We start from the raw sequence: 19,274 nt of genomic DNA, 5'->3' as shown, positions 1-19,274 counted from the left end.
GAACACACACACAGGACTTTCCATGAATGCTCTATGTATCACATACATGTACACATACATGTACACACACACAGTACAAACTCTCTCTCTCTCTCTCTCTCTCTCTCTTTCTGTCACCTGTTCTCTCAGCCTATGAAGCCTCTGAAGGCAGCAGCCACCACGTCCCAGCCCGTGCTGACCATCCCCCAGATCGAGACCATCTTCTTCAAAGTACCCGAGCTCTACGAGGTCCACAAGGAGTTCTACGACGGCCTGCTCCCCCGGGTGCAGCAGTGGAGCCACCACCAGCGCGTGGGGGACCTCTTCCAGAAACAGGTGAGGTCATAAGACAGATCCCTGGGGTGTTCCCCTGCCCTGTGTCTGTGGGAGCCTGGAGCCTGACTCAGGATGACAGAGGACTCCCTCCCTGGACCTGGCTGCATGGCAACATGACATCATGAGCCTCATTCAGAATGACACAGGACCCTTATGCATTATACAGTCTCCCTGTGGTTCTGTGTGGCTCTGTGTCATAACTCACAGCAGCATCCGTAATCTGAATGGAAGAAATGTTAAATCAAATCACATTGATCAACCTCATGAGGTGCAACTTATTTTAGGGACAGATGGAATAGCCTCTCTCCTCCTGACCTGAGAGCTTCTGCCACGGAGGCCAGAGCCAAACCTGTACTGACTGGGCCCATTTCATCATGTTCACAACGGGTCAATTAACCCTGAATTAACCACTTGTTTATCCCCCTAATGCTCATGCAGTCACTGCAGAAGTAGAGCCCGAGTCTAGCCTATCATGAGTGCTGTGTGTACGAGGACAGTGCACATGAAGAAGTAGAATGTCACAATGCTGTCTTTTCTACCCAGGGAGCTCTGAGACTAATGTTACACTGTGTGCTCTATGTCTCTAAGAAGCAGCCTATAAATAGTGCCATACACTGAGCGTTAGGGGACTTTTCTCTCTCTCTTCCCTCCAATTATCTTCACAAAGCCCGCTCTCCCCGGAGGCCTGAACAATGACTATTTCATTTGTCTGTAATACTGTCAGGGCGGCACACGCCGGAATCCTTTTCTGCATTTATTTATTAATTGTTCGTTTTTCTACTCCATCTCTCTTGTCTGTGTCTGCTATGATAAGCAGTGGCATCAACGGCTGCGTTTTGCGTCTCCCAGCAGACAAGCGTTGAAAGAGGAGCCACATGGATTCAAAGGTTGTAGGCTACAGTAGAGGAGCAGTCCGTTAGTTCCTCTCTCTATCTCTTTTTCGTTCTGCCTTTCTCTATCAATCTCTTTATCTCCCTCATAACAAAATACATCTTTCCCCCAATTCCTCTCGCCAGACATCAGGGGAAGAAGATGCCAACACCGCAGGAAAACTCTCCTTACATGACAGCCATTTAGGGTGGAGGAGGGGAGCAAGAGAGGATGAGAAGAGAGGAGGGGAGGGAGGAGAGTGGGTGAGGGGAGAGGATGAAGGAGAGAGGAGGAGAAGAGAGGAGAGGAGGGAGGAGAGTGGGTGAGGGGAGAGGATGGAGGAGAGAGGATGAGAAGAGAGGAGAGGAGGGAGGAGTGTGGGTGAGGGGAGAGGATGGAGGAGAGAGGGTGAGGGGGGAGGATGGAGGAGAGTGGGTGAGGGGGGAGGATGGAGGAGAGTGGGTGAAGGGAGAGGATGGAGGAGAGTGGGTGAGGGGAGAGGATGGAGGAGAGTGGGTGAGGGGAGCAGCTAGCAGATTTAGGCTGAGTCTCTCTGATAGAGCTGTCTCCCCCTGTCTGTGAAGTCTCTGTAACAGACAGGCAGCCGGAGGAAAAGTAACAGCTCATCACTACCAGAAAGAAGGGGGGAAAAAATGAAAAAAGGTTAATGACAGGTTATGAGAGCGGGTGTCAAGAGAGAAGTATTCTCACACTCCCTTAAAGCCCCAAAATGGGGCTAAATAATACACTGTACTGTTTTCCCCTAATGGTACAGTCCTCTCTGCTGTTTCTTATATAGGTCTATGAATACACCATGGAGACTTTTCTTTATCTAGGATAGGTGCATATGAATGGGGAATTTCAAGAGTAATCCTGTAGCATCTTTACACACAGAATATACAATATGTACACCGACATACATGTTATGAGTCCATTCTTGTGCTGTTGATGACATCATCCTCCCAGTCTGTGCTAGATAAGAAAAGCATCCCAACCATGCGGTTGCACTCATCATCTTACATCACCATACAGCCAGCCAGCAACTGTGTGTGTCGAACGGCTCCAACTGCTCCTTGTCTGCAGCGCTATTACCGCCATTCCGGCTCCTCCCCGCCCATAGTGGGATTGTCACGCTCTGAATTCCTGTCCACTGTGGTGCAGATTTATTCTGGCCCGAGGCAGGACTCAGACGCAGTGGGGATAGGATTGCTTGGTGGGGGAAAATTGCTTACCGCTTCAACTTCTAGCAGCTCCTGGAAAAACGTGGGTTTCTTTCGACTGTGGGACAAAATCGATTGTCTCAGCGTGACTCCAGGGGACAGGAAATACTGTAAAGGTCAGGGGTCACGCCAGGATGATAATGTGTGGGAATGGGATGAGCTCATAGGTGATGCTAGAAAGTAAAGAAAGGAGAAGGTTTTTAGGAACAGGTTCTGGCAGCCGCTGGCAGCCTGCTGTCTGTCATCTACGTACAATGACCTGGAGATATTCATGAGCAGGTGCAGGTGGACCAGTGCTAAGGTGAAGTAGAGAAGCATATTGTGTCCTGAACACTGTGTTCTTGTAGACTATTCTTCAGGGGCACACTAAGCTACCTTGGTGCTGTGTGTGTAGCTGTGTGTGTGTGTGTGTGTTCGTACGTGTGTTGGTGTGTGTGTGTAAAACATTTTTGCATTTGCCTCTGTTGCCCCCTCTCTCGTCATTACACACTCTACCCCCCTCTTCATCCATTGCTGTCAGGCTTGTATTCAGGAGAATGGATTGGGCAGTTGAGCGCTAAGGAGATGGATAGTGTTACTGACGGGCAGAGTTTCAAGGAGTTAGGACGGCTGAATGAGATTTTCAAATGTGTTTTTACAGCAACTGTTACCCAGGACACTCATTACTCACCCCAGCGTAGGCCTCCACTCCGCCGCTACCATGGCAACAGCCGTAGGCCGGGACTGCGCCACGGAAACGCTGGTGTTTCCTGTGGCGATGATGACATTGCCCCGTCTGTCGAACTGTGTCCCAAACACATTTTTTTTCTCCACTCATTATGGTGAACTCTGTTGTTGAGTTGTAGCTGCCATTTCTCATGTTGTGATTATGCCAACATGTCCTTCTTTCCCCCAAAACAGCAATGCAAACAGAAGGCCTGTTTTGGTAAATATGGGCTATGGAAAGTGGTGACTGTGTTTTAATGTGGCTTTTGTATTTTGTCCTCTCTCGCACCCTTCCCGTCCATTCAACAGGCCAGCCAGCTGGGAGTTTACCGGGCCTTTGTGGACAACTACGAGGTTGCTGTGGAGACGGCTGAGAAGTGCTGTCAGGCCAACACGCAGTTCGCTGAAATCTCTGAGGTAATGGGAACTGGCACAGAGGTAGATGGGGTGGTATGGGAGGGAGGGAGGGAGGGAGGGAGGGAGGGAGGGAGGGAGGGAGGGAGGGAGGGAGGGAGGGAGGGAGGAGAGGAGAGGAGAGGAGAGGAGAGGAGAGGAGACTGGGAGGTATGGGAGGAGAGGGGACAGGGAGGTGAGGGAGGGGGGAGAGGAGACAAGGAGGTGAGGGAGTGAGGGGGGAGAGGAGACAGGGAGGTATGGGAGGTGAGGGAAGGAGGGAGGGAGGGAGGTATGGGAGGGAGGGAGGTATGGGAGGAGAGGGGACAGGGAGGTGAGGGAGGAGAGGGGCCAGGGAGGTTAGGGAGGAGAGGGGACAGGGAGGGGACAGGGAGGTGAGGGAGGAGAGGGGACAGGGAGGGAGGGAGGTATGGGAGGAGAGGGGACAGGGAGGTGAGGGAGGAGAGGGGACAGGGAGGTGAGGGAGGAGAGGGGACAGGGAGGTATGGGAGGAGAGGGGACAGGGAGGTGAGGGAGGGAGTGAGTGAGGGAGTGAGGGAGGGAGGGAGTGAGGGAGGGAGTGAGGGAGGGAGGGAGGTATGGGAGGAGAGGGGACAGGGAGGTATGGGAGGAGAGGGGACAGGGAGGTGAGAGAAGGAGGAAGGGAGCGAGTGGGGGAGGTATGGAAGCAAGGAGGTATTGACTACTGGTCTGGATTTGTCCTTTCATCTTGACTATGGGGGCTAGGGGGTACACCTCTTGTTTTGGAAATGGGGTGATGGGATATGAGTGGGAAGGAAGAAACATCCCTCCACTAACAGTATATGAACACACTCAGCCTCCCACATCCTCAAAGTGACAGCTTGAAAATAAATGTTTCTCTTCAAGCTCTCTCCTCCTGAGAGGAAAGTAGCTCTTTCTCCAGCTCTTAGGAAGCGGCTTTGTGGCCCAGCCCCAGGTCACTCTGTCACGCTGCGTAGAGAGACAGACAGAGAGGATGGTTGGAGACTGTGAAAGTGGGCCATTAAGCACACAGGGAAAATCGTTGGGAGAACATTTCACATCTACTCGTGTAAAGAGGACAGTGGGGTATCAAACTCAACAGCTTTATTCTATTTGTTTTACCCACAAACCCCTTCACCGCCACCACCCACACAATTTCACAGCCATTGCCCTCGGGGGTGTCATGAACCCATTATTTTAGAGGGGGCATGAAGTACGTGTGGATGGATAGATGGATGGATGGTGGAGAATTTAGCATTTTTCAAACACCTGAAACAGCATTTTCTTGCAGTCTAGAGCCATAATCATTATGCCTAATTCTATTTTTTTTCTCTCCATAGGTTATCTAAGCATACCACATTACCTGTTCAATTGTCATTTTGATGAATGATGCAAATTGATTCTTGAAGAACTTTTAAGCCTTAGGAGTTTAGTACAACTGCGACCCTAAATATGCTTCTCTGCATCTCCGCTAAAACCTGCGTAAAAGATTGAAAGGAATCTTATTCAGTGCATTTAGTAATTGCTTACTTTTCTAAAATCTAGCAACCTTGCCAGTAGGCATGTCAGCTAAGATAGTTAGATAAGTTACTCTAACCTGAAATGGCTTGGTAGCTAGTTGGGAGATTGGGAACCTATCTAGCTGGCTCGCTAAAGTCAACTTCATACAATATCTACGTGGCTAGTACTACATAGAAACAACAAAACATTTTAATTTTATTAATCAAGAAGGAATCAGTATGCTACATAGCTTGATACAATTTACAGATATACCTCCTGTGAGTCCTTCCCATCACCGGCAGTTAAAATCAAATCTGAGGGGGCCTGTGTCATTCTGCCCCCTATGGGCATGACGCCTCTGATTGCCATTAGAACACACTTGAATTGTATTATTATTATACTGTTTGCCTGCCTGCCTGCCTGTGTGTCTGTGATCTGTGTGTTCTGCAGTGATGTGGAACCAATGCAGAGGGAGGTGGTGGGTAATATTTTCTTGGGTTTCTGGTTGAGTCCCCGGCGGCCAGTGTTAGAAACCCTGGAGTATGGAAGTGCACTCAATCTTACCTATGTGCAGATGAACCATGACAGGCTAATATATTAATTTAACCACAAAACAGAGCTTTACTGTAGCCTGAAGGGCCCAGCCATGCTAGTGGAAGAACGTCTCTCTCAGACAGGAAGTGTAATTGCCTGAACAGAGAAGCATAATGCCAAGGCAAGGAGAAACAGTGTAGACGATGATGTACGAAGCTGGGGTTACACGTGGTGAAACGCTTCATTGCTTATCAGGCTACAGGTGTGAATGTGTTAAATAATCACATTTCAATTTCACTACGATCTCTTGACTAGCAGTTTTTTCAAGGGCTTATTTTGGACAGATATTTTGGACTAAAGTCTGTGTAGTCACGACCGCTGGTACGTAAAATCTTGTGCCAAAGCCACCGGTGAACATTAACGGGATACTTCGGGATGTTGGCGGCAGGAAGCCTAGTGGTTAGAGCGTTGGGCCAGTAACCGAAAGGTTGCTAAATCGAATCCCCGAGCTGACAAGGTAAAAATCTGTCCTTCCGCCCCTGACCAAGGCAGTTAACCCACTGTTCCTAGCCGTCATTGTAAAATAAGAATTTGTTCTTAACTGACTTGCTAGCAGATTATATAGACTTCCAGTTATTGCGCTAGTTAGCAATAGTGCTAGCACTAGTTACCAACTTCCTTCAAACTGCACACAAATAAACCACTTTTTCATCCAGGAGTTCATCTGACTCTGGGGAAGTAGATAACAGGGCCTCATTTCCAACATCCTGAAGTGTCCCTTTAAGATGGTGACTGGATTTAAGGCAGAGAATCAATCATTCAGTATTTTAATGGGATATGTAATGATGCATGTCTCTCTGCAATCTGAATGTGACTGTGTGAAAAATGCTGACGATGGCTTATTGGGTGCAGGGTACGTTGAATTAGGAGTTAGGCTGAGGAGAGTGTGTCTGTCTCATTACTGCTGGGCCACTGCATCCCAAATGGCACCCTATTCCATTTATAGTGTACTACTTTTGACCAAGACCCGCGGGGTTCTGATCAGAAGTAGTGCACTACTATATATAGGGAATACTGTGCCATTTGGGACAGACTATAAGACATGAAGCACTACATCAAGCCAAGGTGCCAGGCTGTTATCATTTGCCAAGCACCATATCGGTTGTATGTTGATCAGCATCAAGTTTTCCTCTGTGTAATGTTGTCCACTGTTCACTCATTCTGTGTCCCGACAGAACCTCAAGGTGAGGAGCACCAAGGACGTGAAGGACCAGTCAGCCAAGAACTCTCTGGAGAGTAAGTAGCCCACAGTATAACTGAACATTTACATTCTGTCTAAAAGGGCACCCTATATAGTCCTATACTTCTGACTACTCTGGTCAAAAGTAGTGCACTATATAGGGAATAGGCTACCATTTGGGACTCAGACTAAATCACTGCCACAGAAAAATAGACGGGCTCATTTTTAGTAACAGCACTTATTTGACTAGTGTCATGTCATAGTTATCTGACCTAGTTGGAGGGGCTATGTTGTAGCTCATGCTGCTGTCTCTCCTTTCTCTCCCAAAGCTCTCCTGTACAAACCAGTGGACAGAGTTACTCGTAGCACCCTGGTACTGCATGTGAGTATAAGGCAGCCCCCAAACACACAGCTTGCTTTTTGTTTGTTCTCCTGCTATTTTTGTATGTACTGGTAACTCTGTGAACCTCACACCTCAGGATGTTTAAAGACTGTCTCTGTAACACACGGTAACCGTGTGTCTGTGGGTGTGCCTGTAGGACCTGCTGAAGCACACGCCCTCCAGCCACCCAGACCACCCCCTGCTCCAGGACGCACTCCGCATCTCCCAGAACTTCCTGTCCAGCATCAACGAGGAGACCACGCCCAGACGCCAGTCCATGACTGTCAAGAAGGGAGAGGTGAGGAGCAGTGCTGATCAGGGATAGTTTGGGCTTTTTCGGTAATAAACAAATATGATTACATGGACAGTGGGCACCTGATCCTAGATCAGCACTCCAATTCTGAGATGCTTTAAGAATATGGATCCAGAGCTCTGCTGTATTTTTGTGTTGTTGGATGTTCTTAATCAATAGACTTTTGCAGAGCTTTATATGATTTGGCTTTGGGCCATAGGGTAGAAGTGGGACCGTTCTATAATTCTAGGTCTATGCTGAGGGTATGGTATTACGTCATTGATCAGTAACTCACCACTGGTAGATTGACCTTGCCCTGCCCTGACAACGACCCGGTAGTCGATCTAAAACGGTGTCAAACTCAATCTATGCCCAAATATGGTAATAATACAGAATCCCCTGCGCATGCCTATTAGGAAGCCTACTGTTTGCTCTCTGTGCTGGATCTCCATCCCTCCAACCCCACATCTTCCCCCTAGAGACTGCCGACCCGGGTGGGAGTGGTACATTAATGGATGTCAGTTTATTGACAGCTGGCGTGACATGTAATGCCCCATAACGAGCCCCGTCTCTCTGACTGGGAGAGTTCATATTAAATATTCATGATGAGGCTCCTCTCTCTGCACATGGGGGGGTCATTACTGCACCCCATCATCACCCCTCTTACCCGCCCCCTACCCCGATATCCCCATTTGCAACTCTGTCTGCCCAGACCACACTGATCATCAAATATTGATAATGGATACATGAAACGAGTGCATGGAAATCAATGGCCTCATTATACTGTGCATTAGCTAGTGTGTGAGAATATTCCTAGGGTGTGTGTGTGCTTTACCCTACTATGTTATATATACACAAATATAGGATGCATGCCAAATGGCACCCTGTTCCCTTTAAATTGCACTACTTTTGACCAGGGCTCATAGGGTAGTGGGCTATATAGGGAATAGGTTGCCATTTGGGATGCAGAACAGTCGACTTGGGATGTCTCCAGTCTTACAGGAACGCCCGGTCATTATCCTTCCCCAGTGACACGATGCGCTACTTCAGCCTTTAGTCCACAATCATCGGCTACTCCGGAGAATGCTTAAGTGACAAGACCTCCAGTGCATCGGTCCCACAAACAGTGAAAGCTGTTAATGACTGAGTCAAAATAGCAGTGATCCTGTTGTTAGCTCTGTTTCAGACCGGCTCAGAGGTTAATCAGAGCTAGTAGTGGGGTTGTGGTCAGGGAGAAGGGCTGTGATGACAGGGAGAAGGGCTGTGATGACAGGGAGAAGGGCTGTGATGACAGGGAGAAGGGCTGTGATGACAGGGAGAAGGGCTGTGATGACAGGGAGAAGGGTTGTGACAGGGACAAGGGTTGTGTTGACAGGGAGAAGGGTTGTGACAGGGACAAGGGTTGTGTTGACAGGGACAAGGGTTGTGATGATAGGGAGAAGGGTTGTGGTCAGGGAAAAGGGCTGTGATGACAGGGAGAAGGGCTGTGACAGGGACAAGGGTTGTGTTGACAGGGAGAAGGGTTGTGATGATAGGGAGAAGGGTTGTGGTCAGGGAAAAGGGCTGTGATGACAGGGAGAAGGGTTGTGACAGGGACAAGGGTTGTGTTGACAGGGAGAAGGGTTGTGATGATAGGGAGAAGGGTTGTGGTCAGGGAAAAGGGCTGTGATGACAGGGAGAAGGGTTGTGATGATAGGGAGAAGGGTTGTGGTCAGGGAAAAGGGCTGTGATGACAGGGAGAAGGGCTGTGATGACAGGGAGAAGGGTTGTGGTGACAGGGAGAAGGGTTGTGACAGGGAGAAGGGTTGTGGTGACAGGGAGAAGGGTTGTGGTGACAGGGAGAAGGGTTGTGGTGACAGGGAGAAGGGTTGTGGTGACACGGAGAAGGGCTGTGATGACAGGGAGAAAGGCTGTGATGACAGGGATAAGGGTTGTGGTGACAGGGAGAAGGGCTGTGATGACAGGGAGAAGGGCTGTGATGACAGGGAGAAGGGCTGTGATGACAGGGAGAAGGGCTGTGATGACAGGGAAAAGGGCTGTGATAACAGGGAGAAAGGCTGTGATGACAGGGATAAGGGCTGTGATGACAGGGAGAAGGGCTGTGATGACAGGGAGAAGGGCTGTGATGACAGGGATAAGGGTTGTGGTGACAGGGAGAAGGGCTGTGATGACAGGGAGAAGGGCTGTGATGACAGGGAGAAGGGCTGTGATGACAGGGAAAGGGCTGTGATGACAGGGAGAAGGGCTGTGATGACAGGGAGAAGGGCTGTGATGACAGGGAGAAGGGTTGTGATGACAGGGAGAAGGGTTGTGGTGACACGGAGAAGGGCTGTGATGACAGGGAGAAATGCTGTGATGACAGGGATAAGGGTTGTGGTGACAGGGAGAAGGGCTGTGATGACAGGGAGAAGGGCTGTGATGACAGGGAGAAGGGCTGTGATGACAGGGATAAGGGTTGTGGTGACAGGGAGAAGGGCTGTGATGACAGGGAGAAGGGCTGTGATGACAGGGAGAAGGGCTGTGATGACAGGGAAAGGGCTGTGATGACAGGGAGAAGGGCTGTGATGACAGGGAGAAGGGCTGTGATGACAGGGAGAAGGGTTGTGATGACAGGGAGAAGGGTTGTGATGACAGGGAGAAGGGTTGTGATGACAGGGAGAAGGGTTGTGACAGGGAGAAGGGCTGTGATGACAGGGAGAAGGGCTGTGATGACAGGGAGAAAGGCTGTGATGACAGGGAGAAGGGTTGTGGTCAGGGAGAAGGGCTGTGATGACAGGGAGAAGGGCTGTGATGACAGGGAGAAGGGCTGTGATGACAGGGATAAGGGTTGTGGTGACAGGGAGAAGGGCTGTGATGACAGGGAGAAGGGCTGTGATGACAGGGAGAAGGGCTGTGATGACAGGGAAAGGGCTGTGATGACAGGGAGAAGGACTGTGATGACAGGGAGAAGGGCTGTGATGACAGGGAGAAGGGTTGTGATGACAGGGAGAAGGGTTGTGGTGACACGGAGAAGGGCTGTGATGACAGGGAGAAATGCTGTGATGACAGGGATAAGGGTTGTGGTGACAGGGAGAAGGGCTGTGATGACAGGGAGAAGGGCTGTGATGACAGGGAGAAGGGCTGTGATGACAGGGATAAGGGTTGTGGTGACAGGGAGAAGGGCTGTGATGACAGGGAGAAGGTCTGTGATGACAGGGAGAAGGGCTGTGATGACAGGGGAAGGGCTGTGATGACAGGGAGAAGGGCTGTGATGACAGGGAGAAGGGCTGTGATGACAGGGAGAAGGGTTGTGATGACAGGGAGAAGGGTTGTGATGACAGGGAGAAGGGTTGTGACAGGGAGAAGGGTTGTGATGACAGGGAGAATGGTTGTGATGATAGGGAGAAGGGTTGTGGTCAGGGAAAAGGGCTGTGATGACAGGGAGAAGGGCTGTGATGACAGGGAGAAGGGTTGTGATGACAGGGAGAAGGGTTGTGATGACAGGGAGAAGGGTTGCGATGACAGGGAGAAGGGTTGCGATGACAGGGAGAAGGGTTGCGATGACAGGGAGAAGGGTTGTGACAGGGAGAAGGGTTGTGACAGGGAGAAGGGTTGTGGTGACAGGGAGAAGGGTTGTGACAGGGAGAAGGGTTGTGACAGGGAGAAGGGTTGTGGTGACAGGGAGAAAGGCTGTGATGACAGGGACAAGGGTTGTGGTGACAGGGAGAAGGGCTGTGGTGACAGGGAGAAGGGTTGTGGTCAGGGAGAAGGGCTGTGATGACAGGGAGAAGGGTTGTGATGACAGGGAGAAGGGTTGTAATGACAGGAAGAAGGGTTGTGGTCAGGGAGAAGGGCTGTGATGACAGGGAGAAGGGTTGCGATGACAGGGAGAAGGGTTGCGATGACAGGGAGAAGGGTTGCGATGACAGGGAGAAGGGTTGCGATGACAGGGAGAAGGGTTGCGGTGACACGGAGAAGGGTTGCGGTGACAGGGATAAGGGTTGTGGTGACAGGGAGAAGGGCTGTGATGACAGGGAGAAGGGTTGTGGTCAGGGAGAAGGGCTGTGATGACAGGGAGAAGGGTTGTGGTGACAGGGAGAAGGGTTGTGGTCAGGGAGAAGGGCTGTGATGACAGGGAGAAGGGTTGTGATGACAGGGAGAAGGGTTGCGATGACAGGGAGAAGGGTTGCGATGACAGGGAGAAGGGTTGCGATGACAGGGAGAAGGGTTGCGGTGACACGGAGAAGGGTTGCGGTGACACGGAGAAGGGTTGCGGTGACAGGGAGAAGGGTTGCGATGACAGGGAGAAGGGCTGCGATGACAGGGAGAAGGGTTGTGATGACAGGGAGAAGGGTTGTGATGACAGGGAGAAGGGTTGTGATGACAGGGAGAAAGGTTGTGGTGACAGGGAGAAAGGTTGTGGTGACAGGGAGAAGGGTTGCGATGATAGGGAGAAGGGTTGTGGTCAGGGAGAAGGGTTGTGACAGGGAGAAGGGTTGTGATGACAGGGAGAAGGGCTGTGATGACAGGGAGAAGGGCTGTGATGACAGGGAGAAGGGTTGTGATGACAGGGAGAAGGGTTGTGACAGGGAGAAGGGTTGTGGTGACAGGGAGAAGGGCTGTGATGACAGGGAGAAGGGTTGCGATGACAGGGAGAAGGGTTGCGATGACAGGGAGAAGGGCTGCGATGACAGGGAGAAGGGCTGCGATGACAGGGAGAAGGGTTGTGATGACAGGGAGAAGGGTTGTGATGACAGGGAGAAGGGTTGTGATGACAGGGAGAAGGGTTGTGGTGACAGGGAGAAGGGTTGTGGTGACAGGGAGACGGGTTGTGGTCAGGGAGAAGGGCTGTGATGACAGGGAGAAGGGCTGTGATGACAGGGAGAAGGGCTGCGATGACAGGGAGAAGGGCTGCGATGACAGGGAGAAGGGTTGTGATGACAGGGAGAAGGGTTGTGATGACAGGGAGAAGGGTTGTGATGACAGGGAGAAGGGTTGTGATGACAAGGAGAAGGGTTGTGATGACAGGGAGAAGGGTTGTGATGACAGGGAGAAGGGTTGTGGTGACAGGGAGAAGGGTTGCGATGATAGGGAGAAGGGTTGTGACAGGGAGAAGGGCTGTGATGACAGGGAGAAGGGCTGTGATGACAGGGAGAAGGGTTGTGATGACAGGGGAAATGGTTGTGACAGGGAGAAGGGTTGTGGTGACAGGGAGAAGGGCTGTGATGACAGGGAGAAGGGTTGTGGTCAGGGAGAAGGGCTGTGATGACAGGGAGAAGGGCTGTGATGACAGGGAGAAGGGTTGTGGTGACAGGGAGACGGGTTGTGGTCAGGGAAAAGGGCTGTGATGACAGGGAGAAGGGTTGTGATGACAGGGAGAAGGGTTGTGGTCAGGGAGAAGGGCTGTGATGACAGGGAGAAGGGCTGTGATGACAGGGAAAAGGGCTGTGATGACAGGGAGAAGGGCTGTGATGACAGGGAGAAGGGTTGTGGTGACAGGGAGAAGGGTTGTGGTGACAGGGAGAAGGGTTGTGGTGACAGGGAGAAGGGTTGTGGTGACAGGGAGAAGGGTTGTGGTCAGGGAGAAGGGTTGCGATGACAGGGAGAAGGGTTGCGATGACAGGGAGAAGGGTTGCGATGACAGGGAGAAGGGTTGCGGTGACAGGGAGAAGGGTTGCGGTGACAGGGAGAAGGGTTGCGGTGACAGGGAGAAGGGTTGCGATGACAGGGAGAAGGGTTGCGATGACAGGGAGAAGGGTTGCGATGACAGGGAGAAGTGTTGCGGTGACACGGAGAAGGGTTGCGGTGACACGGAGAAGGGTTGCGGTGACAGGGAGAAGGGTTGCGATGACAGGGAGAAGGGCTGCGATGACAGGGAGAAGGGTTGTGATGACAGGGAGAAGGGTTGTGATGACAGGGAGAAGGGTTGTGATGACAGGGAGAAGGGCTGTGATGACAGGGAGAAGGGCTGCGATGACAGGGAGAAGGGTTGTGATGACAGGGAGAAGGGTTGTGATGACAGGGAGAAGGGTTGTGATGACAGGGAGAAGGGTTGTGATGACAGGGAGAAGGGTTGTGATGACAGGGAGAAGGGTTGTGATGACAGGGAGAAGGGTTGTGGTGACAGGGAGAAGGGTTGTGATGACAGGGAGAAGGGTTGCGATGATAGGGAGAAGGGTTGTGGTCAGGGAGAAGGGTTGTGACAGGGAGAAGGGTTGTGATGACAGGGAGAAGGGCTGTGATGACAGGGAGAAGGGCTGTGATGACAGGGAGAAGGGTTGTGATGACAGGGAGAAGGGTTGTGACAGGGAGAAGGGTTGTGGTGACAGGGAGAAGGGCTGTGATGACAGGGAGAAGGGTTGCGATGACAGGGAGAAGGGTTGCGATGACAGGGAGAAGGGTTGCGATGACAGGGAGAAGGGCTGCGATGACAGGGAGAAGGGTTGTGATGACAGGGAGAAGGGTTGTGATGACAGGGAGAAGGGTTGTGATGACAGGGAGAAGGGTTGTGGTGACAGGGAGACGGGTTGTGGTCAGGGAGAAGGGCTGTGATGACAGGGAGAAGGGCTGTGATGACAGGGAGAAGGGCTGCGATGACAGGGAGAAGGGTTGTGATGACAGGGAGAAGGGTTGTGATGACAGGGAGAAGGGTTGTGATGACAGGGAGAAGGGTTGTGATGACAGGGAGAAGGGTTGTGAAGACAGGGAGAAGGGTTGTGATGACAGGGAGAAGGGTTGTGGTGACAGGGAGAAGGGTTGCGATGATAGGGAGAAGGGTTGTGACAGGGAGAAGGGCTGTGATGACAGGGAGAAGGGTTGTGATGACAGGGGAAATGGTTGTGACAGGGAGAAGGGTTGTGGTGACAGGGAGAAGGGCTGTGATGACAGGGAGAAGGGTTGTGGTCAGGGAGAAGGGCTGTGATGACAGGGAGAAGGGCTGTGATGACAGGAAGAAGGGTTGTGGTGACAGGGAGATGGGTTGTGGTCAGGGAAAAGGGCTGTGATGACAGGGAGAAGGGTTGTGATGACAGGGAGAAGGGTTGTGGTCAGGGAGAAGGGCTGTGATGACAGGGAGAAGGGCTGTGATGACAGGGAAAAGGGCTGTGATGACAGGGAGAAGGGCTGTGATGACAGGGAGAAGGGTTGTGGTGACAGGGAGAAGGGTTGTGGTGACAGGGAGAAGGGTTGTGGTGACAGGGAGAAGGGTTGTGGTGACAGGGAGACGGGTTGTGGTGACAGGGAGAAGGGTTGTGGTCAGGGAGAAGGGTTGCGATGACAGGGAGAAGGGTTGCGATGACAGGGAGAAGGGTTGCGATGACAGGGAGAAGGGTTGCGGTGACAGGGAGAAGGGTTGCGGTGACAGGGAGAAGGGTTGCGGTGACAGGGAGAAGGGTTGCGGTGACAGGGAGAAGGGTTGCGATGACAGGGAGAAGGGCTGCGATGACAGGGAGAAGGGTTGCGATGACAGGGAGAAGGGTTGCGATGACAGGGAGAAGGGTTGCGATGACAGGGAGAAGGGTTGCGATGACAGGGAGAAGGGTTGCGATGACAGGGAGAAGGGTTGCGATGACAGGGAGAAGGGTTGCGATGACAGGGAGAAGGGTTGCGATGACAGGGAGAAGGGTTGCGATGACAGGGAGAAGGGTTGCGATGACAGGGAGAAGGGCTGTGGTCAGGGAGAATGGTTGTGATGACAGGGAGAAGGGTTGTGATGACAGGGAGAAGGGTTGTGGTCAGGGAGAAGGGCTGTGATGACAGGGAGAAGGGCTGTGATGACAGGGAGAAGGGTTGTGATGACAGGGAGAAGGATTGTGGTGACAGGGAGAAGGGTTGTGGTCAGGGAGAAGGGTTGTGGTCAGGGAGAAGGGCTGTGATGACAGGGAGAAGGGCTGTGATGACAGGGAGAAGGGCTGTGATGACAGGGAGAAGGGTTGTGGTGACAGGGAGACGGGTTGTGGTCAGGGAAAAGGGCTGTGATGACAGGGGAAGGGCTGTGATGACAGGGAGAAGGGCTGCGATGACATGGAGAAGGGCTGCGATTACAGGGAGAAGGGTTGTGATGACAGGGAGAAGGGTTGTGATGACAGGGAGAAGGGTTGTGATGACAGGGAGAAGGGTTGTGATGACAGGGAGAAGGGTTGTGATGACAGGGAGAAGGGTTGTGATGACAGGGAGAAGGGTTGTGGTGACAGGGAGAAGGGTTGCGATGATAGGGAGAAGGGTTGTGACAGGGAGAATGGCTGTGATGACAGGGAGAAGGGCTGTGATGACAGGGAGAAGGGCTATGATGACAGGGAGAAGGGTTGTGGTGACAGGGTGACGGGTTGTGATGACAGGGAGAAGGGTTGTGGTGACAGGGAGAAGGGTTGTGGTGACAGGGAGAAGGGCTGTGATGACAGGGAGAAGGGCTGTGATGACAGGGAGAAGGGCTGTGATGACAGGGAGAAGGGTTGTGATGACAGGGAGACGGGTTGTGGTCAGGGAAAAGGGCTGTGATGACAGGGAGAAGGGTTGTGGTCAGGGAGAAGGGCTGTGATGACAGGGAGAAGGGCTGTGATGACAGGGAGAAGGGCTGTGATGACAGGGAGAAGGGTTGTGGTGACAGGGAGACGGGTTGTGGTCAGGGAAAAGGGCTGTGATGACAGGGAGAAGGGCTGTGATGACAGGGAGAAGGGTTGTGGTGACAGGGAGAAGGGTTGTGGTCAGGGAGAAGGGTTGTGGTCAGGGAGAAGGGTTGTGGTCAGGGAGAAGGGTTGCGATAACAGGGAGAAGGGTTGCGATGACAGGGAGAAGGGTTGTGATGACAGGGAGAAGGGTTGCGATGACAGGGAGAAGGGTTGCGATGACAGGGAGAAGGGTTGCGATGACAGGGAGAAGGGTTGCGATGACAGGGAGAAGGGTTGCGATGACAGGGAGAAGGGTTGCGATGACAGGGAGAAGGGTTGCGATGACAGGGAGAAGGGTTGCGATGACAGGGAGAAGGGTTGCGATGACAGGGAGAAGGGTTGCGATGACAGGGAGAAGGGTTGTGGTCAGGGAAAGGGTTGTGGTGACAGGGAGAAGGGCTGTGGTCAGGGAGAAGGGTTGTGGTGACAGGGAGAAGGGCTGTGGTCAGGGAGAAGGGTTGTGGTCAGGGAGAAGGGCTGTGATGACAGGGAGAAGGGCTGTGATGACAGGGAGAAGGGTTGTGGTGACAGGGAGAAGGGTTGTGGTCAGGGAAAGGGCTGTGATGACAGGGAGAAGGGTTGTGATGACAGGGAGAAGGGTTGTGGTCAGGGAGAAGGGCTGTGATGACAGGGAGAAGGGCTGTGATGACAGGGAGAAGGGCTGTGATGACAGGGAGAAGGGCTGTGATGACAGGGAGAAGGGTTGTGGTGACAGGGAGAAGGGTTGTGGTGACAGGGAGAAGGGTTGTGGTGAGGGAGAAGGGTTGTGGTCAGGGAGAAGGGTTGTGGTCAGGGAGAATGGTTGCGATGACAGGGAGAAGGGTTGCGATGACAGGGAGAAGGGTTGCGATGACAGGGAGAAGGGTTGCGATGACAGGGAGAAGGGTTGCGATGACAGGGAGAAGGGTTGCGATGACAGGGAGAAGGGTTACGATGACAGGGAGAAGGGTTGCGATGACAGGGAGAAGGGTTGCGATGACAGGGAGAAGGGTTGCGATGACAGGGAGAAGGGTTGCGATGACAGGGAGAAGGGTTGCGATGACAGGGAGAAGGGTTGCGATGACAGGGAGAAGGGTTGCGATGACAGGGAGAAGGGTTGCGATGACAGGGAGAAGGGTTGCGATGACAGGGAGAAGGGTTACGATGACAGGGAGAAGGGTTGCGATGACAGGGAGAAGGGTTGCGATGACAGGGAGAAGGGTTACGATGACAGGGAGAAGGGTTGCGATGACAGGGAGAAGGGTTGCGATGACAGGGAGAAGGGTTACGATGACAGGGAGAAGGGTTGTGATGACAGGGAGAAGGGTTACGATGACAGGGAGAAGGGTTGTGGTGACAGGGAGAAGGGTTACGATGACAGGGAGAAGGGTTGTGGTGACAGGGAGAAGGGTTACGATGACAGGGAGAAGGGTTGTGATGACAGGGAGAAGGGTTACGATGACAGGGAGAAGGGTTACGATGACAGGGAGAAGGGTTACGATGACAGGGAGAAGGGTTGTGATGACAGGGAGAAGGGTTACGATGACAGGGAGAAGGGTTGTGGTGACAGGGAGAAGGGTTACGATGACAGGGAGAAGGGTTGTGGTGACAGGGAGAAGGGTTACGATGACAGGGAGAAGGGTTGTGATGACAGGGAGAAGGGTTACGATGACAGGGAGAAGGGTTACGATGACAGGGAGAAGGGTTACGATGACAGGGAGAAGGGTTGTGATGACAGGGAGAAGGGTTACGATGACAGGGAGAAGGGTTGTGATGACAGGGAGAAGGGTTACGATGACAGGGAGAAGGGTTGTGATGACAGGGAGAAGGGTTACGATGACAGGGAGAAGGGTTGTGGTGACAGGGAGAAGGGTTACGATGACAGGGAGAAGGGTTGCGATGACAGGGAGAAGGGTTACGATGACAGGGAGAAGGGTTGCGATGACAGGGAGAAGGGTTGCGATGACAGGGAGAAGGGTTGCGATGACAGGGAGAAGGGTTGCGATGACAGGGAGAAGGGTTGTGATGACAGGGAGAAGGGTTACGATGACAGGGAGAAGGGTTACGATGACAGGGAGAAGGGTTACGATGACAGGGAGAAGGGTTAAAACAAATAGAAAACGCAGCAAGAAACTAACAAGTCAGACATTTACAGTACCACCACTTGCCCATAGAAGGAAGCTTCATACAGTTGTTTATTATAGTGATTGGCCCAGGGATGAAACTCCTCCCGAAGTTCACAGAGTGACATTTCATTGTCCGTTATCTCCGACCTGATGGGAGGACATGAAAGCGGTGGTGAAGAGGGTGGTCTGGGCTTTGGACTAGATTGCGCTTTCATTAAGAAGTGAGAGTTTTAGAGCTGTCTTCAATCAGATCCTCTTTAGCCAACATCCTCATTGTGGTTGTTTTGGCGGTGTCAGAGGTGGAACTGCGTTAGAGCTGTCAAATCCACAAGAGGCTCCTGGTATTCTACCTAAAGCGGACATTGCCATTGGCTGCACAGAGTCGCATTAAGAGAAATCCCATGCAGCCTTGTTTACAAGTTGGAACACTGGAATGTGAGCAACATTATTTCTATATCGCCTACACTTTCTTTTTCTGAACTTCTAACGCGAGTGGGACAGGTGTGGCTTCGTGACAATGATCAGGAGTAGCTGCTCACCGATTGGACAGCTCCAACGCAGTAGCACCTCAGACACCACCAAAACATCAGCTATGCGGGTGTCGGCTATTGCCGGTTAGCGCTTGATCTGATTGAATTTAGGCCTTGGAGTGGGGAGACTAATGAGTTTGGTGCCGTGTTTTGGATTGTTAACAGTTTGTTCCAGTGTGAAACTGTCAGCATGTTATGATAACAGATGCTGCCCTAGATGAGTAGTGGTTTGATGATGCTCCGGTATAGTATAGAATGAGGGGACCATTTCAACAGCGTACATATGAGACTGTCAGCATGTTATGATAACGGATGCTGCCCTAGATGAGTAGTGATTTGATGATGCTCCAGTATAATATAGAATGAGGGGACCATTTCAACAGCGTACATATGAGACTGTCAGCGTGCGTTTAGTGGAAGTGTGCAGGAGGAGCGCAGCACAAGTGGCCCCCCAGGGGACTTGGCCAGCCATATTGTGGTTGTAGAGGGTTGGGGGCCGAACAGAAGATGCCTAATTAAAATGCTAATTAGTCTGGCTGC

General features: G+C 52.0%; 1 protein-coding gene across 1 annotated transcript in view; it reads left to right on the top strand.

Moving 5' to 3' along the window:
• LOC110523515 (breakpoint cluster region protein) overlaps positions 1–19,274 on the top strand; it is a 146,584-nt gene that overhangs the window by 92,481 nt on the left and 34,829 nt on the right. Inside the window, exons 4-8 of the mRNA XM_036977154.2 lie at positions 130–315; positions 3,420–3,527; positions 6,776–6,836; positions 7,110–7,162; positions 7,320–7,460. Of these exons, the coding sequence (XP_036833049.1) occupies positions 130–315; positions 3,420–3,527; positions 6,776–6,836; positions 7,110–7,162; positions 7,320–7,460 (549 nt within the window). The remainder of the gene's footprint in view (positions 1–129; positions 316–3,419; positions 3,528–6,775; positions 6,837–7,109; positions 7,163–7,319; positions 7,461–19,274) is intronic.

The sequence above is a fragment of the Oncorhynchus mykiss genome, chromosome 5 (assembly GCF_057628025.1).
Source record: "Oncorhynchus mykiss isolate SJ-2025 chromosome 5, ASM5762802v1, whole genome shotgun sequence".
NCBI lineage: Eukaryota > Metazoa > Chordata > Actinopteri > Salmoniformes > Salmonidae > Oncorhynchus > Oncorhynchus mykiss.
Note: the sequence above shows the minus strand (reverse complement) of the source record. Positions and strands in the feature narration are given on the sequence as shown.